Source organism: Populus trichocarpa, chromosome 11, assembly GCF_000002775.5.
Source record: "Populus trichocarpa isolate Nisqually-1 chromosome 11, P.trichocarpa_v4.1, whole genome shotgun sequence".
Classification (NCBI taxonomy): domain Eukaryota; kingdom Viridiplantae; phylum Streptophyta; class Magnoliopsida; order Malpighiales; family Salicaceae; genus Populus; species Populus trichocarpa.
This window is the reverse complement of record NC_037295.2, coordinates 6045028-6070075: the sequence shown is the minus strand read 5'-3', so window position 1 is coordinate 6070075 and position 25048 is coordinate 6045028. Positions and strand designations below refer to the sequence as shown.

The window sequence follows — 25048 nt, the reverse complement described above, 5'->3', positions numbered from 1 at the left end:
TCCCCTTGCTAAGCCACTACCCTAATAAAAACATTATCATCAAGTAGAGAAATATCATATTTGATACATGAGTAATTGGTTTTAGTGCAAATGAGAGATTGTTAATATATATGCCTTGTAGCTAAGTGATTGGTTGCATATGACATTGACTTTGTTTATGTAAACTTATTTAACTATTAATAAAGGCTTATTTATCTTTAATATTCACTAAATATTTAATTAGTTAAACTAGAGTAAAGATAAAGTTTTAGGGATAAAAATGTTTTACAAAGGAAATTATAAAGTTATTATAATCATGAGATTCATATTGCATCAAATCTTTGTTCTTAAATGTTCCTAGTTAATGCTTTATTAAGACTCGATATTAATTAGAGTCGTTGAGACTAACACATATTATGTTATTTTCTTTGTGAAAAGAAGTAGTTGATTTCAAAAGTTGAGGTATTATGGATACCAAGAACTAATATGTAAGTGCTTGTTAGATGACATGTACACTAAACTAACCTATATGAGAAGTTCATATGAAGAGATTAGTTATTTCTATGAAAATGCTCACTTAAAGGTTATGTAAGTCATCCTTGGACTTGAGATCACTAAGTTATATTATATAGGAAATGTTATGTTTTGATCATGCTACATGTTGTCTTAATCAGGTGTAAAAAAACAAGCAAATATTGAGTATAATATGAACTATATAAAAATATTTAAGTAACCAAGAGAAGATTTATCATCCTGAGTGAATTAGAGGAAATATTTCATATGTTTTCAAATAATATTGATTGTAAATTCTTGTGCAAGGTGGAATAAAATTTGAAAAGAGTTTCAAATTTTATCCAAATAATCAATGACTATGATGTTGAGAACAAATATGATTTGATAGAGTAAACACAATTCATGCTATAATGTCTAAATCAAAATGTTGTTGATGAAGGGATAATAATTACACCGAGAAACTAGTCACTGAAAGGTTAAGTCAAAACATTAATGACTTTTCTAATATTTGGAGGATCATGAGAGGTTGCTAGACATTATACTTGATCTTCAAATATAAATCGATGAATTGTTGAATTGATAATAAATTAGTTTAATTAATTCTATTTTATTTATGATTGTGATTTATATTTGGATCAGCTTATTAGAAAACCTAATGGGTGATACATGTAAGAACTATTAGTCATAAAATTAAACTAAGATAATTAATCAAGTGTGACTTGATTATAAATAAGTTTTAAAAATTAGGAACTATAATGTAATTAATATAATGAATTACAATTCTAAATCTATAAAAATTAAGTATGAACTTGATTGAATGAATTTCTAAAATTATCTTGAAATAATATGTGTGATATTATTTAAAAGGTCAATTGATATTTTGTCATTTATAGGATTTTCAGGTTTTACTATAAATTAAATGTTACCAAATAGTACAATACAGAACACCTAAAAAACAAAAAACAAAAAGAAAAAGAAGAGCTAAAGGCATATCAATCTCTTCCTCATTGGTTTGTGTAAATTTTTGTTAGAAACCGCATACTTAAACAATTTATGATTTGCCATTGCTCAATCTTAAAACGATAATTTAAAAGAAAAAAATATATGATTTTCAAATAACCTTAGTATAAATTTTAAATAATAAAACTTTTTTTAAAAAATTAAAATTATTATTTGGACGTTTTTATATTTTTCAAGAAACCCGACATTACTACCCAATGAAACATCACTACAGTTAGAACAAGCTCGAAGAACACTGGCCATTGTGTAACCAAATCCATCTCAACTCCAAAATATAGCATCTCTTTGAAAAGTTCTACTCCTTTCTCGGAAAGACCATTTGCCACATACACACATATCATCGAATTCCACGAAACAACATCTCTGTCAATCAATTCAGCGAACAACTTACGCGCATCATCAACTCTCCAAATCTTCAAGTAAAACGCAATGAGAGAATTAATAACAGCAATGAAAGCACCAAAACCCAATCTTAACAAAAACCCATGAGCCCATTCACCTTCCTAAAGCTCCAAAACACTTCAGCATACAAGAACAAACTGGATGAGAGTCAACTTCAACACCCAAATCCAACATCTGCCTAAACAAACACACACTCTCTTGGAAATCACCGATCTTTGCATACCCATTCATGATTAGATTCCAAAGAAAAAACCTTTCCATTTCTCATGTTATAAAAAAACCAGCCTCCCATCCCTCAAATCCCCAACAAGTTACCTGCATAAATACATGAATGGACTTTTTTGCCATCTTGTAAAGACTCAAGCTCTGCACAAAGTTGCAATATTGAACAACAGGTCCTTAACTCAATTTCACTTTTTGGAGACATGTAAAGCGGTTCTATTACCTTATCAAGATTGCCCATTTTACAAAATGGATAGATTTTTTTTTTGTTCCAGTCAGTGATTTTGTTATATTTGGCTTGGGTTGATGAGGGTGGGATGGGTACTGTTGCATGAGAAAAGTGTAAATTTGATGATAAAAGAGTGAACTTTGGATGTGGCTTATTGAAAAAGAACACATCTTTAAACAGAAAAGAGTGTTTTCCTCTGCTGTTTTTGCTATTTGGAGAGAGAACTTTGGTGTAGCCATTTTGGCCATTAAAATCAACAATGGAAGTGGATTAAGGCGGGAAAGTTCTAACTAGAAATAACTGGGGCAAAAAAATTTGAAGTTTTTAACACAAAAAAGAAAGGGCACACCTTTTTCTTTGATGTCAACTCGGGTATCTAAAATGGCATGTGAATCCCACGCGCTAAAGTGGGAGGTGGCCTAGCTAGTTTTAGTCACCAGAGGAATCAACTACTCTACTCCAACAGGTGGTGGTCTTATATAAGAGGACCTGTGGATCTAATCCACTTGCATTCTCAGAATCTCAAAGTTTTCCTGGGAAGGATGGCTTCAGCTCTTGTTTTCTATCCTCAAAACACTTTCTTCAACAAACCCTCTTGTATTTCTTTCAGCAAGCAGCTCAAGTTGTGGTGCCCCGTTTACTCTCTTATAGGTATCATCTCCTTGGCACTCACTTTCCATTAATTTATATTTGCAAGTTTGACTTTTTGTTTTGAATGAATGGGCACATCATCATTCAAGTTGTTGTGTGACAAAACTACATATGGATAGATCTGCTGCATGTTAAATTGTTTTTTTCAATCTTTCCTTTTATCTCCTGTTTCTTTCTTACATACATCTTTCTGATTGATGGGTGTCCACCATGTCATGAATTGAAAATGTTGAGACTCCCTCAACATGAGGCAATATGAGATTTGAGTTATTGAGATTTATCGTTAAGGCTGCAAATGTCTCTCCTTTTCATTTCTTGTGTCCTGGAAAATACTAGTATGCGATTGGGTTTTGTATGGACTTGGATGAATTCATTTAGTGTTGGTGAGCTTGCATTAAGCCTGAGTTTCACTCATGAAATTTGATGGCCCATGAAAGTGTCTGGTATTAGAATGTCTGGTGGTAATTACAGTACAGCTTCTGTGATAATTACAGTACTCATCGCTGAATGCGATCTAGTCAAGAATATTGGATTTCCCAATCCTTGAGATTTCGGTACTCCTATGCTGGTTTCAGTGGTTTTTCTCGTTTTGGTTAGACTGGTGGGGAATCCTCTAGTCCCCTCGGTGATGAAACTCCCAACAGTACAAACTGCTTTAATATTTTAAACTGATTGCAATTCAGAAACAGATCATTGCCAGACGTTTAGCATTTTTGCTTTTACATATTTATTTTTTCTTTTTTTTTTCCTAGACTTCATTCCTCATATTTTCATTGACTTGTCATGAATGTTAGCTATCAACGCTTTGTGTGTTAGTATTGGGCCAATTAATTTTTTGAACTTCAAACTGAGAGCTCATCTTTTGATGCAGCTTGTTAAATTTGCCTGAGATTGCAGATGGTTCCTTAGCTTTTGCATCACATAATGGTGTGCTTCAATTTAGTGTTTCAAGCATAAAGTCTGATGGAAGTAGCAAAGGCAGACCTCCCCGGAAAAGTTCTGCACCAGGAAGAACAGAAAAGGAGGATGAGGATTCAAAGTCCCAATCTTCTGACAGAAAACAACCTATGTCATCTAACCAGGCGGAGATAATGGCCTTGTTCAGACGGATACAGTCTTCAATCTCAAAGGGAGAGTCTACAGCCACCAAGAAGAAAAAAGCTAGCAGGTCCAATGAGAATTCCCCAACCAATTCCATTTTGGAAGTTCTTCGCCATTCAACGAAGCACGCAAAAGGTAATCTAGATGGATATGCTTCTTTCAATTCCAGAACAGTGTTTGTTAGTAGATATAACCATTTAACGTGCAGTTCCAAGGAGAAATGATCTTTTAAGTTCCAAGTTTTTTTCTTCACGAGAATACTATCATATAAAAAGAAAACCAGTACCCTTAACACGTTTCTCTGTTGTTTATGTTTGAAACCCTTGTAGACATCACACAGTTCCACAAGAAAATTTCATGATTCTTTCCTTAATCTCTTATTCCCCTGAATGATTAGCATCATTATTGAACTTGCTCGCACTCTCGCAGCACTCCTACCACTATGCGTGTGCTTTGTTTACTCGCTTAAATGTCTGATTTGGAGTTTCATAATTTTGACAGGCCCAAGTACAGTCAGGGAAGGGAATAAGGTCCTGACACAAAAACGAAGTGTGTCCAAGGACCAGAAGACGCAAGCAGAACATGCCTTGGAAGATGTTAAGTTAACCAGACCACCGTCTAATTTCACAAAGAAGTCCCCAATACCATCTCCATCAACCTCAAGAGAGAACACTACTGAGCTGAATAGTGAAGCATCAGAGGGCAAAGCCAGCAACCACAAGTTAGAGCTGCCTAGAGTAGAGAAAATGAAACTGACTGAACTGAAGGAACTAGCAAAGTCCAGGGGAATCAAAGGTTACTCAAAGTTGAAGAAGGGTGAGCTTCTGGAGTTGCTGAGGTCCTGAAAAATGGAAAGTTCTTGAGCCAGAAGACGAGCAAACTAGCTGCTGGAAACCAATAAACACGGCAGAATGAAACTTAAATTCCAAGAACTGACTGTTTTCTAAATGCAGTTCCTATGTTATTTTAGCCACAGATATTTTAGTTTTGTTTTATGTTTTCTCTACTAAATGTTGTTTTTAGATTACATATGATAGTGGATGTTTTTCAATTCAAAATAATATTTTTTTTATTTTTTTTAAATTAATTTTTAATATTAATATATTAAAATAATCTAAAAATAAAAATAATAAATTATTTTAAATTAAAAAATAAAAAATAAAAAAAAACATTTTTAAAACATAAAAACAAGATAATTCATTTATACATCAGACACATGCAGTATAGAAAACACAGACAAATCTGGATAACGTTTTGCTTGCTTCGTTTGTGAAAAGCGTGCTTCCAAGATCCCACTATACCTTTCGGATTAATAAGCTGACTTTCCAGATTTCTCAAAACTTTGAAACACTGTAACATCTGGAAATTCATATCAGTTTAAAAACTGTTATAATCATGTGAAAAGAGGTGAAATTTTTTTATCAAACAGCCCACGTAGTGTTCTGAACTTGCTCATTTACATAAAAATTATTTACATATGTTCATCTAAAAATTATTTATTATCATAGTATCCACCTTTTTACCCAATCTTTTTCCCTATCTAACACAATTTTATGATTGAATTCATCAAATCCAAATCAATATTCATGACTCTTGTTTTACTTGTATATATGGATTTTTTAGTTTCATTCTTACACTAAGCTCAATACTTTGATCCACTTCATAGATTTGTTTAGCCCTTTGATTCACTAGCTCATCACTTGGAGTAAATCTCACTATTATGATTAATCCTATTTTCACGTCATTGCAATCAATTTAACATTTCACACATGTAAGTTCCTGCCACAAAAAACATATTCCTTTTCATATCATTTTTTCTATATTTTCATTTAATATCTTTACTCTACTTCAAATGCATAATTTATATAATATCAATCTACTACTCTGAAGGCATAATTTACATCATATTTTTTTCTGTATGTATAATTCACATAACATTAATTTCTTGGATTTGATTCCTAATCTAACATAAAAACATAATATAAAAACGGGCGAAATCCCATTGAGGCCATAAATTGATTTCAACTACAACGATTTCCCAATCCAGAAGACAATTTCAATATCATTATCAATAAAATTCTTCCCAGGTAAGACCAAAACATAAAACATTTGCATACCCAATTCAACTCGATTGCATTCCAAATCCAAATGGTAAGGCCTACAAGGCATCTACAATAGCTCAGTTCACAATTATTATAGACAAACAAACCACATTGATTTTGATTGGGAATACTGGATACTTGATATATGCATAATCGAACAGAATTATATTGATAAAAACACAAGCAGTGACACAAGAACACAAAAACATAGAACTTCAGATTCTCTACCACTTCAAGAAATTCTAGATGAAAATTATAACTCCAGGTACATAAAAACCTGCCAAAGGTCAACGACTTCCCAGGCTTTAAACTTAAAAAAAGTCAGGAAAAGATCTAAGATCAAATATTTTGGGATTTGTTAAGGATGACTCCTTCATATTTGACCTGGAACCATTTCATCGCGTCATCCTTTGTAACTCTCTGATGAATACCAACACGTGACTTGCACCTGCGGCGACGACCAACACGGTACCCAGGACGTTCCAAAACGACATAGAAGTCCATGCCGTAAATACCTGTGGAAGGATCATACCTGAGAAGGGATGATAAAACATTATGCTGAGCATATACAATACAGAAACAGGTCAAGTTATTAAAAAAGAAACCCTGTCCCGCCAATGTGACTACCTAGTGGAATCACAAGGTTTATACCAATGCTAGCTAAAAGGAGCCCGGCATAACTGTGTTGCAAGACAGGTAGTTAGGTATCACCAAATTATCCTTCTTGGATCCCTCCATGGGAAGGAAAAAAAATTAATCCAAAACAAACTAGCACTAACAATATGGCATAACTTGACCCTTGAGTGCTGCTGCAACTTAAATGAATGTTATCTTCAAGATCAATATTCCATCCACCACATAGTCTATCTTCATTCCAACATCAAAAAAATCCAAAAGATGACCCAAGCATCAGGATAAGCACAATTTTTCCTTCAGCGTATATGCACAATAAAAGACCTCTTGAAAATCCATTTAAGTCTAGAATTGCCAAATCATATTTAAATACGAGTTACAAAAAAAATCAGAAACCTAACCTAGAACTGTGTCCACATTTAAAAAAAAAAGATAATCCACAAACAAAGCTAACCATGTTTCATGCGCCATGGTTGCAACATTATATAAACCCCATTTCAGCAAACTAGTGGCACCATCTAAACCACAAGTATTCTAGCCTAAACCTTCAAAATTGGCATAATGTTCAAGCCTCATATTCAACTGGGTCACAAGTAATACTAATATAATTCAAAATAAGAGAGGGATAAAAGACATCCATTATGCGAATCTTTACAACAAGTAACCATAAATATATGGGGAAAAGACTCACTTGATTCCAAGATCAATGTGCTCCTGGATGCCGAAACCAAAGCAACCAGTGTCACTGAAGTTCCTCCTCAAAAGCTCATACTCCTTCACCTTCAACCCACTCTCAAGCAACTGCATAGCCTTGTCTCCCCTCACAGTCACATAGCAAGCAATCTTCTCATTACGCCTAATCCCAAAAGATCTCACAGTATACCTAGCTGCTCATTAAAAAAACAGTAAAAAACAATCCAACAACTAAAACAAAAGCACTTTAAGGAAAAAAAAAAAAAAGGGTTTAGAATGACACGCACCTTTCGAGAACACCGGGGTTTGCCCACTGAGTTGTTCGAGCACCTTGGCGGCACGGGTGAGCCTGTCTCCGCTTTCACCGACGGAGATGTTGAGGACCAGCTTCTGGACCTTGATTTCTCTCATTGGGTTTGATAGCTTCTTCTCTGAAGCCTGCTTTTTTTATTTTTATTTTTAGAAAAAAGAAATAGTTAGAGAGATTCATTAACAACATCTGTAGAAAGAGATTTGATAGAGTACAGAATTATAATAACAATACCATTGTGATGGTGTGTGAGCTTGGCTGGTTCGATGGAGGCAGAGGAGGAGGAGGAAAGGCTGTGGAATTTGTTTCTACAAGAAGATTAAATATAAGTGAGGGACAACCACTAGGGTTTTGTGCTATGATCTGCTTGCCTGCCCGGTTGAGGGTGCTCACTCAAGTGACCATATTACCCTTCCATGATTGAGATAAAATAGAAAAATCAAGATTCCGTTGCCGGGACTTGAACCCGGGTCTCTCGGGTGAGAGCCGAGTATCCTGACCAACTAGACTACAACGGATTGCTGGACTTTCTTCGTCCACTACTATATATATCTTAATAGACACAATCACTTGAATTAAAAGTGCTGGCGTATGTGCAAATTTCCTACATGAAAAATTAGATGGTAAAACTGCAGTGAATTATAATTTTATGGATATAGTCCTCCATGTAAATATTTACAAAAACCATTTAATTTTGTTTTTTGAAAATCTTTGGGGGTATGGTAGCAGTTATTTTTTTAAGTAATTTTCACTTAGAAATATATTAAAATAATATTTTTATTTATTTTTTACAAATTATTTTTTACATTAACACATCAAAACATTATTTTTAAAATGCGCCTACAATGATGAACGGAGAAGAAAACATTTGTTAACACAAATTAAAAATTTGACATTTTCTCACAGAAAAAAAAAAGACATAATATATACTCTATGCGATGTGTGAAATACAAATACTTTTAGTAACATGAAACTCTAAAATTATCTTATTTTATTTATTTATATTTGATCAATGTCATAAATTTATTTTTCTATTAAAAGTTTATTATAAAATGCTATTCCTTTTTTTAGAGATAGTAAGTAGATTTTTTTATGATGACCTTTAATATGAATGAAATAAAAGCAATGTTTTATAGTTACATTATGATAAATACAAAACTATTATAAATTTTGGTTTAGATTATTTTATAATAGTTATGATATTGGGTTTTGTAAAATTTTTTAGTTCAATGAAAATAAAAATTTAATATTTTTCGATAAATGAACATAGTTTCCAATTTTTTTTATTAAGAAAGAAAACAATGGACAAATATTTTTATTACCAAACAAATTCATAGTATTTCATGTAAGTAATTCAAATAATGGAATAAAGATAGACGGACTAAGGAGAGGAGAATGATCCAATATTAAATATTCAATATTCAAGAACTCTACAAGTTTATGATGATAAGATGGAGTTAACTTGACGATAAAAGTGAAGAAATAAAGAGTGAGAGATGGAATTAGTGTATGTTTTTAAACTCAACTCATTTTTCACAAATATCAAGTGGACATTCTTCCTCACAACATCAACACCAAGAAAAACTAAATTAATTGTGCGTTTGAGAGAGTGGTGGCTTTTATGGTTTATTCTAGACACAATTTGATATTGTTTGATAATGAAATCAAACTGATGTTTAACTTGTGGACCTCATGTTAAAATTGAGGTATGGCCGCAGGTAATTAAAAGCATCTTTTACCAGTTTTTCACGTGAAAAGTTGGTCAGGAGATAGTATCTAAACAATGAAATTATGGGTGCTTAATACCGTTGCAAATATTGGACAAAACTATTCTCCCCATAAAAAACGCAACATTGTAACCCGTTTCTCTAGAGCTTCTTTTTTTTCTTCACCGTAGCCTCCAGATCTCTAAGACATCACTCTTCTTAGAGATCTGTTTTCTTTTTTTGCATATTTATAAACCCAACTATTATTTGTAGCAAAAGCTCGCTTAATCCAGTTGCGATCACAGTCCCATACCCACCCTGAGTTTCACTACAAATCTAGTAATCCTATTTTGATTCATTCATTTCTTGTCTAGTTTTTTCATTTATCAAGTGTTTTTCTTTTCTTCTGTTTGGTTTTTGAATAGGTTAGCTATGTGACCACCATATGTTTCTCCTTAGAGATCTGTTTTCCTTCTTTGCATATCTACAAACCAAACTATTATTTGTAGCAAAAGCTCGCTTAATCCGGTTGTAATCACCGTCCCACACCTACCCTAAGTTTCACTACAAATCTGGTAATCTTATTTTGATTCATTCATTTCTTGTTTGGTTTTTTCATTTATCAAGTGTTTTTCTTTTTTTTTCTGCTTAGTTTTTGAACAGGTTGGCCATGTGACCACCATATGTTTCTCATGCTTCCTCGTTAGATGCATTATGATGAGTTTATATTTATGTTTTTGCAGATTCTTTTTTCTGCCCTTGACTTTTAGGGGGGATGATGCCTTGTATTGGATAAAAGTTTTAAAATGGTCAACTAAGTGCTTGCATAAGAATTGGAGTCTATATTTTTGTTTAACTATAGTAAATGGCAATGTTTCCTTTAAAGTGGTTAATTGTTTATTATTAAATGAGAAGTGGAGTCTGTATTACTTTATGTTTCTTTTAAATTGGTTACCCTTGAAAGTTACATTCGTTTTGATAAGACGTGAAACTCTATTTGTTCCATGATGTCTAGATTTGAAGTTCCTCTAGTTTTAGCTCGTACTGTTTTTTTCTTATGCTCCAGATATGCTTCAATGCATTTGATAAAGCTACAGACCTTGATGTGTTGGATCATCCTGTTCTAAACTTCATATATAACTTGGTAAGTTTGCAATGTTTTCATATAGACAAGCTAGTGAAAGTTTGTGGCGTGTTTTGTTTATCAAAACATTTTTAAAGGTTGTTTCATGATGGTTTTCTCACTGGTAGCTAAACATAAAGTCAAAGGTGCAGACACGCACATCACAAAAATCAAGAAAGTTTCCCTTTATCAATCTTCTCATTAAATTACCTTCGGTTATTTGTAATTTTTTCTGGTTTATGATATAAAATATTTGAATCTATAAATATTGGAGAGTTTGAAAATTATAGGAGTTTGGTGTTCCTAAATGGACCTTGTTTGAACAATCAACTCTATTGGAATTTATATCAAATATTATTTTTTAGGTGGCTTAGCATTGTATTTGGTGATATTTTGTTGTGAAAAAATAATTTGTGAACTTAGAATTCCATTTGCTTTTGAAATTTGAATAAAATCATGGATGATTGTTGTGCATCTCTAGATTTTCAAAAGTGGTTTTTTGAAGTTCTCGAAGAATTGCTTACCTTTTACCTTTGATTCTAAGATTTCATTTCCTCATTGCATCCTTCACAATATTCAATTATTCTTGTTTGAAGTGGACTTCTACACAATGGCTCTTTTTTTTTGTTAGTTTTTGGTTTTTAAATACTTCGTCATTAACATGGTTTCCATGCTTTATTTGTGTGGGTATGAGTAATAGACTGTACATTTCAAATCTTCTATGTTTTTTCCCTTTCCATGTTCTGCATTTGGATTGTTAAAGACTAGTACCAAAATAATGTATATTTCGTGGCCATGGACTTGTTAAATTAGAACTGAAGTTTTTATCATCTATAGTTCTTTCGTTCTACATATGATAGAACAAAAAAAACAAAGCAATATAGCTTTAATTAATATGAGAAAAAAAAACTTTAAATATCAGAAAACAATATGACTTTATACATATAAGAATATAAAGCAAGCTTTCACCAGTTAGGTATTACCTATTGTGTAAAGGATTGGGAGCTGTCTAGATTATAACTTGGGTTGACATTTTTTGTTGAAGTGGAAGTGGTTTTGTGTATTAATTTAATTGGCTCGGCTATGTCTTTTACAATAAAATTGTTTTTTGTTTTTTCATATAGCCATGCAGCTTTTACTTAGATTTGAAATGAAAATATTTCATTATGTAGAATGTTTCTGTTAGAATGTCAGTGTATGATACATCTTGAAAGGTTATATTTTATTGTTATTGATTCGTAAATTACAGTTTATCGATTATAATAATTAGGAATCTGAATATGTGGTTATGTGTTGTGTAATTTGTTTTTCATAATGCTGGACCTTAATGGTCATAACTTAAGAAGGAAAAGTTAGTTAGGAAAGCTCAACTATTATTATAATGTTTATTATGGTTCTGTCATTATTTTTTTTAACTATGGAGTTTTAAGGATTTTGACTTCAGATTAATTTATCTACCATGTTAATCATTGGCGTTAGTATATATCTATTGCATAAATAAACATAATAGAACACAATAGGGATAGGTATTTGAATCAACTACATTGATGACAACATTATCACATTTCTTAATATCAATTTTATAAGGATTCCTATGCATATAACATCTTTAATAATTATTGCAAAGTTTAAATGCTCATGTGTTCTTTTTGTGGTTGATGAATCATGCTAGAAAAAAATAAGTATTGCAAAGTTTAAATGCTCATGTGTTCTTTTTGTGGTTTGATGAATCATGCTAGAAAAAAAATAATCAATGGAAGGTGTTGAAAGCTCGGATAAAGCATCTTAGACTAAAGAGATGGTGCATACATTCTGTGATATTTGTATTGCTGCTATTGATAGAGGAATAAGGCCAAGCACTCAATTCAATAAGGCTGGATGAAAATTTGTTATAACTATCTTTAAAGAGAAAACTGGTCATGCTTTTAGTAAGACTCAACTTAAAAACAAATGGAATGGTGCAAAAAAAGACTGAAGGATTTGGAAAAAAATTGATTTCTGAAATAAGAGTAGGATGAAATAGTGAACTTGGAACTATTAGTGCTAGTGATGATGATGGAAGAAAAAAACTCAGGTTAATTATTGATACCTTCGTTGTCTGGATTTGTCTTTGTTTTGTCTTATTTCTTAAACTACTTAGCATGTTTTATATGGTTTATGAATTTGATGTTTTATATTTCTTTTATATAGAAAATCAGATGGTCCAAAAAGTTTAGACATACTGGGATTGAACCATCATTTTGCAGTAAGTTTGATGGAATGTTCAGCAATGTTGTGGCGACTAGACATTATGCTTAGACTCAATCTTCTGAAACTTTATTTGATGATGATGTTATGAATCAAAGCACTCAGGATGTTAATGTTAATGAGGAAGAAAATCTTGAGGAAGGAAGTGGTGATTCAGAGGAGGATGACATTCCCAATTATATAGATCATGTCTGCAATTTAGTTGTTGTTAATATGAGAAATAGCAGTACCATAAATAATAGTGGAAAGAGAAAAACAAGAGAACAATAGGATGGGCAAAGTAAAAAAGAAAAGCAAAAAACCTTATAAATTTGGAGCTCAATTGCTTTCACATTGGGATCAACTACTTAATCGTGTTTCGATCAAGAATGATAGTATGGATAAGATATGGTGTAGTATTAGTGAGGTGATGACAGAGGTCTATTCCATACCCGGAATTACTTTCAATGATGAATTATACTATTTTGCTACTGAGTACTTTTCTAAGAGGAAAAAAAGAGAGATGGGGGCATCAATTGAAGATATTGATAGGAAGTATCAATGGCTTCAAAAAATGTATTAGAGAAGTCAAAAGCATTAAATCAAGGTTAGTATTGCTTTAATAATGCTTTTAGTTTTTGTTCTGTCCTAAATAATTATGTCGTGATTAATTCAAATATTTTATTGTCAATTGCTTTAACAACTGGATGTCATGGGAGTTTTGTTATGGTGCCAAATGATGTATAAGTTTGGAATAATATGACAATGACTCCTAAGGCTGATGGATTGAAGCAAGAAGAGTAGTGTTGATTTAAGTAGAGAACCACCTTTCTTAATTATGTTTGCAAATTATTAATCTAATATGTTTTAAATTTAATGGAATATTAGTAAACTTGTTGTGTTGTTTGTTGTTATGTTGAGGAAGAATTATTATAAATTTTTTTAATTATGTTTGCGGATTGCTAATCTAACATGTTTTAAATTTACAGCTATATTGGTAAACTTGTTTTGTTGTCTACTATTATGTTGATGGTGAATTATTATAAATATTCTTATTTTAAGGCCGACTATTGTTCTTATCCAGGTGCTGGAGAAAATTTTCAAATCATAGCTAGTTCTATTATTGCAATGTTATTGATGGTAATAGCAATATGAATCCAATTATATGTTAAATTCTCAGTATCAGCCTTTATGAAACTTGAAGGTGAAATCACACATCACCAATAAAATTGGAAATTTTATATATATTTACGTTGTTCCAAATCATAATAGGATAAAAAAAACTATTAAGATACCAGGAGAAAGAACTAAAAACCAAAACATGAAATTACAACAAGTAAATTGACTTGACAATTCTTTTTAGAACATGAATAATTAATAGAGTTGTTGTTTGCAGCATAACAATTCTATATTTTCCATCATGTCCAACTTTAGACAAAACAATATGATTAATGCTTGACTTTTGCGACATAAGTCATGTGAAATAAAACTATTCCAGCAATTTGTTCTTGACAGTAATTATATATAAGGCTATAGGTTGAAAAGAAATTGGAGTACATACAACTGACCAAAGTTTAATTATTTACTTATGATCTCATCAAAGCATCAAAAGAAATTGATCGTACCAATATGAAATAGGAAGTGATGATGGAGTAGTGGATGTAGTGCATGAAAAGTTGGCAAAATATATATATATATATATATATATATATATATATATATATATAAGATAATATATGTCAGGCATATTCGTAATTAGGGCTAACATATAAATGGGCATTCTATAAATTTGTAAAATTTTTTCATAGTACATTGATGCAGACTATAATTTATATGTTATTTGTTTGGTTATAATAATTTACTGAAACTTGCAAAAACATTTTTGTTATTTTTTTATCCTACAATACTTGCAGATTCCTATATAATGCATGTTGTAACTTCAATATGAGAAATAACCTTCATGATGTTTCAATACACTACAACAAGAAAACTTTAAGTTTTGAGAGCTCCTACAAAATAAATTGTAGTTATAAGTTACCCTTATTTCAATCAATTTTGTTTTTCATAACTTTCAGTGCAAAACAAAGGCTTGTTTGTTTTTAAATTCAATGCCAATGAAGTTCAATGGTCTTTCAATACAAGCCCAACTATACCTTTTTATTAATCTTGAATGAATTATATGCAATTCTTTACTAGAGTTTGTCCTCAAACTATTTTTTTAGGATGGTTTTTTGCATACATGCATTTCAGTGATATGCAACATCAAATGAAGTTTCCAGTCGACACAAATATTTAAGTCAAAGATAGTTGATTGAATTTTTATTTCACATGAAAAATCATGCATATAAACTAGTGCGTATTTTTCTTATTCATCCTTTGCTTACCATTTCCAAACCCGTAAAAAAACATGACATTCATTTTTTTTTCTTTTTCTATATATGTTCTAAATAAAATTGATGTTATTAATCTATAACATGAATTTTTTCCCCATATCTTTCAAAGTGGTAAATAATGTTGTCAATTGGTATATAAAAAGTGATGAATCTTTTTTTATGATATGAATTGTAATGAACACAAATATTTGTAATTGAATTTATGTTGGTAGATATGACAGATGAATGGGTTTATGCTATATTTAGTGTTAACTATGACAAGAATTATGATACTGTGATGAATCATGTAATTGATCATATTAATTATAGTAGTAGCGGTGGTAGTGGTGGAGTTGCTGGTGATGGTGATGGTAATAGAGGAGTTAATGATGGTGGCGATGATGGGGATGATTTCGGCGGAACTAATGATGATGATGACAGTGATGATGATAGTGATTAAAATGAAGATGAAAATTGTATTGATGACGAGGATGAATCATTTTAGCTATGAGAGTTTGATCGTAAAAAACTATTGTTATGCACCGCTGGTGCTTTACACATGTATTATGCTACTTATGTGCATAAGGAACCTTGTATGGTTTCATATAACACGGGGATGAGATGGTTAAATGAACTCGTACGAGGACACTGGAAACGGTGTGTTAACATGTTTAGGATGGATGCAACGACGTTACAAAACCTTTGTTATGACTTGGAAACACAGTATGAGTTGAAACCATCGAAAAGGACGAGTGTTATTGATAAGGTGGCAATGTTTTTGTACACCATTGCATTAGGTGCATCAAATAGGCAAGTCCAAGAAAGATTTCAACATTTTGGTGAAACCATGAGTCAATATTTTAATGTAGTGTTCAAGACAATTTGTTTGCTTGCAGTAGACATAATTAAACTAGAGGACTATGAATTTTTAAACACTTCGTGAGAAATTATGATGAATCCGAGATTTATGCCTCATTTTAAGGTCAGACAGATGGTGTTTATAACAATTAATGACAAAAAAATTAGTTTCAGATTCTGCTAGTCATTATTTATGAAATGTTGGTTATTGTTTTGTTTTGTAAAATTGTATTGGTGTGATAGATGGTACACATGTTTGTGCTTCTGTTTCTCAAGAAAATCAAATATCATTTATCAATAGAAATGGTGTACTGACATGGAACGTAATGGCCGCATATAGTTTTGTTATGCAATTCTTATTTTTTTAGGCAGGATGGGAAGGTAGCGCTCATGATACTCATATTTTTCTGGAGGCTATTAACAATCCAACTATAAAATTTCCAAAACCTCCTTAAGGTAAATATATGACAATAATTAATTGTTATTTAAATTTAAAATATGTTTATTCTATATTTTTTTTATGAAATTTGTTATAAATTTTTCATTTATCATTGCATGGAAATATTCTTTGGTTGATGTTGGGTACCCAAATGAGTATGGATATCTTAGTCCATATAAAAGTGAGAGATATCACTTCCAAGATTTTCAGTATCAAGGGCAACCAACAAGCCGGGAAGAGCAATTAAATCGTGCACACTCATCATTTCAAAATGTCATTGAACGTGCATTTGTAATGTGGAAACAAAGATAGAGAATTTTACAGAACATGTTGGCATATCCTTACAAGTCACAAGTGCAGAATGTAGTGGCATCAATGACACTACATAACTATATTAGGAGGAAGTCACAAGAAGATGTTGCATTTACAGAATATGATCGTAATCCTAATTTTATTCCTGATGATTTTTTAACCGATGCTATTCCACGTTCTCAAAGCCAAGGCAACTAGAGGCCTTCTTGAATGAATTATGTCTATGATGGAATAGCATATAGTTTAATGAGATGATTGAAGGGCAACAATAATGTAATATTCTTATTTTTTTTTTATGTATTACAACAAAAAATGCTCACAAATGCTCCCATCTTCCTTATTGGTAATTTTATTACCAGAAACACTTACAAAAGCAACTTAACCAAACACATATAAATTGCTTTTTAGATAACAATAATTTTAATCACGATATTAACCAAACATATATTTTACTATACAAAACCACAAGAAAAAGTGATTTAAAAAAAAACTACTTTTTACCAACCGCAATCACAAAAGCCACCACTCTCCCAAACATACTTTAATAATTCATTGTTATTTGGAGCAAAACCTAAAGCCAGAGTACCAAGTTTGGTTGGGAGTTTAGCTTCTTTGGAGTGTTTGGTTTGAAGGTGGCTTTGGCTTTTTTTTTTTGTGGGGCCCACACAAAAAGCATGTATTTTTAGCTTTTGGAGGTGTGATTTGTGCTTTAAAAGGATTGAATCTTTGAAAAAAAAGCCACCACACCTCCAAGCCAAACACACACTAGTAGCTTTGGAATATTGGTTTGCGATTCGTTACGGGTTGGATTATTTAAAAAAAACATAAAAAATGTTAACATTGTAGAAAGTATTTTTGACTGTGTTATTAAACCTGAAAACTAAATGATCGATAATAATGTGATCTAAATTTAAAAAATCAAGATGATAAAAAAATCTCTATTGAAAACAAACCAAAACCAATTAATCCTATATAAACCAAAATGAAACACATCATGAAAACCAATTCTAAATAAACCAAATACTCACAAAGATTTCAATATCACATCTTTTAAAAAACAAATTGAGACGAAAACATATTTGATCAACCCGAGCTTCCCGACTTAACATGTCAAGCCCGTGATTCAGGTTATGGAATCCAATGAGTTTAACTATTTATTTTTTAAATTTTATTTTTTTACCTAATTATAGGATAAAAGTTTTATTTAAAAAATTAAAGGATGAAACTGGAAGAAAACAAATTGAAGGAACAAAAATTCTACAAAATGACTTTTTTATTAAAAAAATATTGACATGGTGATATACCAAAATGGTCGAGTCAAGTCATGTCAACTTGCTATACTCGTGATCCAGATCATGAGACTATAGCAATAATGTAATAGATCAAATTTGAGCTAATTAATCCCGTAGAGAAAAAATCAAATAAACCAAATGGTTAAGAAAATTCAACCTAACATATTTAAAAATATATATTCAAACAACAAAATATTGGATCGACCTTTACATTTTGGATTAACTCGTTAAACTTATGGCCGCGTCTTGGGCTCAACCAGGCTTAATTATTTTTATTAATTTATTTTTACCTAAATACAAAATAACACACAATTTTAATTAAAAAAAAAAACAAAAAGGAGCCCAGACACGTGAGCCTAGTGGCCTAGACACGTGGACTTGTTGGCCTAGTATGCTTAGGCCTTTTTAAAAAAGAACCTGAGCACGTGGGCTTTCCAGCCACCCCGCACAACAAGACTTGGTTTTATATTTTATTTATTTATTTAATAAGGGGTAGACAACATATCATCCATCTCTATTTTTTAAAAATAAAAAATAAACAGATGACATGTCGTCTACTGTTTGCAAAATCTTGCTACCGAAAGGTCCCTGAAAAACCAGGGCTTCTGTTTTTTTGCTCAAAAACCTGTTTTTCAGCTCTCTCTCTTTTTATACCCAAAACACATGGAAAAACACCTTAATAAACCTATTCATGGTCTCAGATAACCCAAAAAACAACTAAAAAACCCAAAATCAACTTGAACCTGAAAATCTTATTGTAGGAAGATCTACCTTCTTAGGCATGGAGGAAAAATAACACCTAGGTAAAACTTCCTATCAAGTGAAACTCATTGACACTAAGATCGATTATTTTTTATGTGTGAAATCAATTTTAATAACAATTCTTTCTATACGTTGGAATCCGACGACTTTCTAACTACTCTCATGAAAAATAGATTGAAATGAAATTCATTGACACCAAAATCGATTATTTTTTATGTCAGAGTCAACGTCAATGATTTGTGTCGAAGTCAGCGTCAATGACAACTCTCTCTCTATGCCAAAATTCAAAGACTCTCTCTCTCTAAAGAAACACTAAAAAATAAAAAAATAAAAAAGTTTTGTTAGAAATAAAATTATATTTCTAACAACTAAAGAAACTGGTCATTTATTAGTTGAGAGGTAGAGGGAGCAAATTGAACTTTTCTTATAAAATTCTAAGATTACATCTAATTTACCCATCTTTTTCATTTTTTATTCTCTTTTGTTTTTGCGTTTAAGAACACTTTTGAAAAAATTTAAAAAAAATTATGTTTTTCTTTGCTTCAAAATAATATATTTTTTTAATATTTTCATATCATTTAGATGCATTGATGTCAAAAATAATTTTTAAAAAATTAAAAAATATTATTTTGATGTTTTTTTAAGTAAAAATATTTTAAAAAATAATCATAATTAAAGCAACAAAATCTCCAAAATCAAAGAGGAAAATGTTTGAGGATCAAAATAAAATATTAAAAAATATGCATCATTCCAATACAAGTGAAAACAGAGACAATGAAATGGCGCCCCCTCTCTAATTATTACTCCATGTAAAACGGTTCCAGGAAAAGCTAAGGCCGCAGAGGTCACAGTCAGTCAATGTGAACTTTAAGAAGAGCTTATCTACAAAAAATGCCTTGCCCAACTGCACGAACATAATTTATTGGTTCCACATGCTTGTAGTTGAAGCTTAAAGCCTCTATGGTAGTTACGGGAAATTATGTCCCCTGCTTTGTTGGGTGCCTGCACAGCAGCGAAGCCCTGTTATTTGTCGATTACTGTCCATGTCATGCCACACTGATTTTGATTATGGACAAACAAGCCACACCGATTTTGATTGGGAATACTGGATGCATGATATCAGCATAAACGAACAGCATTATATTGATAAAAGCACAAGCAGTGAAACAAGAACACAAAAATACATAGAACTTCAGATTATCTACCAATTCAAGAAATTCTAGACGAAAATTACAACTCCAGGTACATAAATCCCTGCCCAGGGTCAACGAATTGCCAAAATTTAAACTTGAAGAAGTCAGGAAAAGATCTAAGATCAAATATTTTGGGATTTGTTAAGGATGACTCCTTCATATTTGACCTGGAACCATTTCATCGCGTCATCCTTTGTAACTCTCTGATGAATGCCAACGCGTGACTTGCACCTGCGACGACGACCAACACGGTACCCAGGACGTTCCAAAACAACATAGAAGTCCATGCCGTAAATACCAGTGGAAGGATCATACCTGAGAAGGGATGATAAAACATTATGCTGAGCATATACAATACAGAAACAGGTCAAGTTATTAAAAAAAAAACCCTGTCCCGCCAATGTGACTACCTAGTGGAATCACAAGGTTTATACCAATGCTAGCTAAAAGGAGCCGGGCATAACTGTGTTGCAAGACAGGTAGTTAGGTATCACCAAATTATACTTCTTGGATCCCTCCATGGGAAGGAAAAAAAATTAATCCAAAACAAACTAGCACTAACAATATGGCATAGCTTGACCCTTGAGTGCTGCTGCAACTTAAATGAATGTTATCTTCAAGATCAATATTCCATCTACCACATCGTCTATCTTCATTCCAACATCAAAAAAATCCAAAAGATGACCCAAGCATCAGGATAAGCACAATTTTTCCTTCAGCGTATATGCACAATAAAAGACCTCTTGAAAATCCATTTAAGTCTAGAATTGCCAAATCATATTTAAATACGAGTTACAAAAAAAATCAGAAACCTAACCTAGAACTGTGTCCACATTTAAAAAAAAAAGATAATCCACAAACAAAGCTAACCATGTTTCATGCGCCATGGTTGCAACATTATATAAACCCCATTTCAGCAAACTAGTGGCACCATCTAAACCACAAGTATTCTAGCCTAAACCTTCAAAATTGGCATAATGTTCAAGCCTCATATTCAACTGGGTCACAAGTAATACTAATATAATTCAAAATAAGAGAGGGATAAAAGACATCCATTATGCGAATCTTTACAACAAGTAACCATAAATATATGGGGAAAAGACTCACTTGATTCCAAGATCAATGTGCTCCTGGATGCCGAAACCAAAGCAACCAGTGTCACTGAAGTTCCTCCTCAAAAGCTCATACTCCTTCACCTTCAACCCACTCTCAAGCAACTGCATAGCCTTGTCTCCCCTCACAGTCACATAGCAAGCAATCTTCTCATTACGCCTAATCCCAAAAGATCTCACAGTATACCTAGCTGCTCATTAAAAAACAGTAAAAAACAAACCAACAACCAAGACAAAAGCACTTTAAGGGAAAAAAAAAGGGTTTAGAATGACCCGCACCTTTCGAGAACACCGGGGTTTGCCCACTGAGTTGTTCGAGCACCTTGGCGGCACGAGTGAGCCTGTCTCCGCTTTCACCGACGGAGATGTTGAGGACCAGCTTCTGGACCTTGATTTCTCTCATTGGGTTTGATAGCTTCTTCTCTGAAGCCTGCTTTTTTTTATTATTTTTTTTAGAAAAAAGAAATAGTTAGAGAGATTCATTAACAACATCTGTAGAAAGAGATTTGATAGAGTACAGAATTATAATAACAATACCATTGTGATGGTGTGTGAGCTTGGCTGGTTCGATGGAGGCAGAGGAGGAGGAGGAAAGGCTGTGGAATTTGTTTCTACAAGAAGATTAAATATAAGTGAGGGACAACCACTAGGGTTTTGTGCTATGATCTGCTTGCCTGCCTGGTTTAGGGTGCTCACTCAAGTGACCATATTACCCTTCCTTGGGACAAAATAGAAAAAAAAAGATTCCGTTGCCGGGACTTGAACCCGGGTCTCTCGGGTGAGAGCCGAGTATCCTGACCAACTAGACTACAACGGATTGCTGGACTTTCTTCGTCCACTACTATATATATCTTAATAGACACAATCACTTGAATTAAAAGTGCTGGCGTATGTGCAAATTTCCTACATGAAAAATTAGATGGTGAAGGTGCAGTGAATTATACTTTTATGGACATAAAGATGTGGATACTGTCCGTTTAAATATTTTTAAAAAATCATTTATTTCTCGTTTTCTTTTCTTCTTAATGATGTTTCGAGTTGAAGACATTCATTAATACAAATTTAAAATTTGATGCTTTACAAGGGAGGAAATTCTTTTAAAATCTTGTTTATTAAAAACCATTCAAACACACCTTTTGTTGTTGAGTTCTTTAAAGAAATCGATGCCAACAATAAAAAAAGAGTGTAGAAAAGGAGAGAGAGTGATAAAGAAAGTGAATTTTTCTTTGATTTTTTCTTTAAAGATCTATCTGTGTTTAGATTTTCTTGTTTTATTTTGTTTTTCAAAGAGAGATTAGGAGAGAGAGAGAGAGAGGAAGAGGATGAACATGAGGAGAGAGAATGTGATTTGTAATTATGGTTAACTGCATTACTTTTATATATATATATATATATAACAATTACTTTTGTCACGTGAGTGAATGTTTTATTATATTCAAGCCTATACTCTTATGGGCTCATAAGCGTCATTAAACAAACTTTATATCGTTCGATAGAGTCATCAACATGTAGCTTGATGATGTATACTCATTTATACCCAATAAAATTAACTCCAACATGACAAGTGATGATATCCCAAGTATAATTGTCCTGAAAAGCATGTAGTTTATTATGCATGGCTTGATGCCCATACTCTTTAGTAGAAATTGTGAATAAGATTTAGGCATATAAGTATTATTTAGAGTAGCCTAAAAAGTGGAAGAAAAAAACCATACCAATTCAGGGGTCGGGAAAATCTAGTATATCGCTAAGGCGTATGCATGAGAGGATTAGGCTATATTTTAGAAGAAGGAAGAGATAATAGGTGATGTTATTAATACACAATACTTGTTTTAAAAAGGGAAGAAGTATTAAACACAACATCAAAAAGAGGAAGTGAAATAGAGGAAGACATAATTAGGACAAGATTTAAAGAAATATTCATTTAAAAAATCACATTCCAAGAAATACAAAGCTCGATAGCATTTGTATCATAACATACAATTCTTTTATGTGATTTACTATAACCAAGAAAAGCATGCTGAATAGATTGAACAACAAGCTTGTAATGTTCAATGAGAGGTAAATGAACAAAAAAACACTACAAAAAACATGCATGCAATTATAATTAGGAGGTACACCAAACAAAGAAGAATATAGAGAATCAAAATGCAAAGTAGGAGAAGGTAAACAATTAAACAAATATACAATCATAGATAAAACATCTACCTAAAATATATAAAGAACATAAGATTTAAGTATCAATGTGCGAACAACATCTAAAAAATAACAAATCTTACGCTCAACAACATCATTCTATTAAGGAGTGTAAGGACATGAATGTTGAGAGAGAATGCTCTTTTGTTAGAGAAAAGATTGAAAAGAATGAGACATGTATTCTCTCTTAGAATCTGAGCGTAAGATTTTAATACACATAAAAAAAATAGGTTTCTATATAAGCAACAAAAGTTAAAATGTTGAGAACATATCAACTTTAAAACAAAGAAAATAAACCTATGTAAAATGACTATAATTATTAATAAATGTCATAAAATGTCTTGAGCATGAGAAAGAACATGACTTATACCTAAACATCAGATTTAATAATTTCAAAACATGTAGAAGCACGATTTCCTTGCAAATAAAAAGGTAAAGATTTTCTTTTACCAAGTTTATAAGAAGCACAATCAAATGAGAACGAAAAAAACTCATTAGTATTATTCAAATAACCACGTTTTATAAGTTGTGTCCGAATTACAAAGTTGTGATGACCCAGTTTCTTAGGCCAAAATTGGCTATTATTATTAGCAATAGCAAAACAACCAAAAAAAATTGAATGAGGAAAGGAAAAGACTAAAGAGGAAAAAGAAATCTCACTTTAGACCCCCTCGATATCTCTTGTTTCGACATTTGATCCTACACATAACAACCAAAATGATCAAAATAAAAAGAATAATCTTTTCTACTAATTACCTAGCCAAAATGAGATTGAAAATTAAATTAAGAGACTCATAAATATTAGTAAAGAAAGAACTTAACTACCAACTGCTGTAATATGAAGAGTACTACCATTAGTGATCTGAATATATTACTTACCATCATATTTACGACATCATATAAATCAATCAAACTATTAGTTATATGATTATAAGCCACTAAATCAGTTAACCAATGAGAAATAAGAAGATGTTTCTTGCTCTTAGAGACCAAGAGTAAAAAGGGTAGAAATAATCATATATTGAACCTTCTTATTAGTAATATTGGAAGAAGAACTCATAACAACAAGTTATACAAAAGATGTAGACACAAAAGTGGACCGAAGACGAACATGAATAATATAAGTGAATTGATTAAAAAGACGGATATGAAAATCCTTAATAATATGAAATTTTTTCTTACAATAACTACAGAATTTCCTACCGCACTATTTTGCAATATGCTCTTATTTCCTTGCAACTAAAACATCATGACAAAGATCTAGATCGTCCTCTGCTTTGAGCAGTGCAGGCCATATTAATCACTCAGAACCACCAGTATCTTAAGTAATGCCAAACTATGAGGCAAGATTTCACCCAAGCAAACCTCAAAAAATAGGACAGATTGACGATTGGTTAGCTTAGCTCGTGACTTTTAAATTTAAATCGTAACTTTATTAAGAATTGATCATGTTAGCTTTTATAATGAACCACTTATATTGTTGTTAAAGCTTCTTTCAGAACTTGAGAATGCACCAACTCATAATAATCATTCCATAAATTAATAAAGCTAAAATAGAATTTCTCAATAGAGAGGTTTCCTTTATGATAGTTTCTGATGTCT

At 32.0% G+C, this 25048-nt stretch overlaps 2 protein-coding genes and 2 non-coding genes across 11 annotated transcripts; 1 reads left to right on the top strand and 3 right to left on the bottom strand.

Annotated features, from left to right (window-relative positions):
• Nucleotides 1-2855: 2855 nt before the first annotated feature.
• LOC7463822 (SAP-like protein BP-73) lies at nucleotides 2856-5200 on the top strand. Its single transcript, XM_024611795.2, has 3 exons — nucleotides 2856-3016; nucleotides 3914-4252; nucleotides 4619-5200. The coding sequence occupies exons 1-3, from the start codon at nucleotides 2908-2910 to the stop codon at nucleotides 4960-4962; spliced, it is 792 nt and encodes a 263-aa protein (XP_024467563.2). The 5' UTR covers nucleotides 2856-2907; the 3' UTR covers nucleotides 4963-5200.
• Nucleotides 5201-6365: 1165 nt separating this feature from the next.
• LOC7455899 (60S ribosomal protein L11) lies at nucleotides 6366-21954 on the bottom strand. 8 transcript variants are annotated; one of them, XM_002317364.4, is made up of 5 exons: nucleotides 21788-21954; nucleotides 21530-21680; nucleotides 21246-21441; nucleotides 20243-20453; nucleotides 6366-6539 (listed from the first exon to the last, which is right to left on the bottom strand). In XM_002317364.4, the coding sequence occupies exons 1-4, from the start codon at nucleotides 21788-21790 to the stop codon at nucleotides 20261-20263; spliced, it is 543 nt and encodes a 180-aa protein (XP_002317400.1). In that variant the 5' UTR covers nucleotides 21791-21954; the 3' UTR covers nucleotides 6366-6539; nucleotides 20243-20260. The 8 variants fall into 8 exon arrangements, with proteins under 8 accessions (XP_002317400.1, XP_052301263.1, XP_052301265.1 ...); XM_052445303.1 differs by having other exon boundaries at nucleotides 6366-6603; nucleotides 20306-20453; XM_052445305.1 differs by having other exon boundaries at nucleotides 6366-6667; nucleotides 20370-20453.
• TRNAE-CUC (transfer RNA glutamic acid (anticodon CUC)) lies at nucleotides 8301-8373 on the bottom strand. Its single transcript has one exon. It is a non-coding gene; the product is annotated as a tRNA-Glu (tRNA).
• Nucleotides 21955-21994: 40 nt separating the features above from the next.
• On the bottom strand, nucleotides 21995-22067 carry TRNAE-CUC (transfer RNA glutamic acid (anticodon CUC)). Its single transcript has one exon. It is a non-coding gene; the product is annotated as a tRNA-Glu (tRNA).
• Between the last annotated feature and the right edge of the window lie 2981 nt (nucleotides 22068-25048).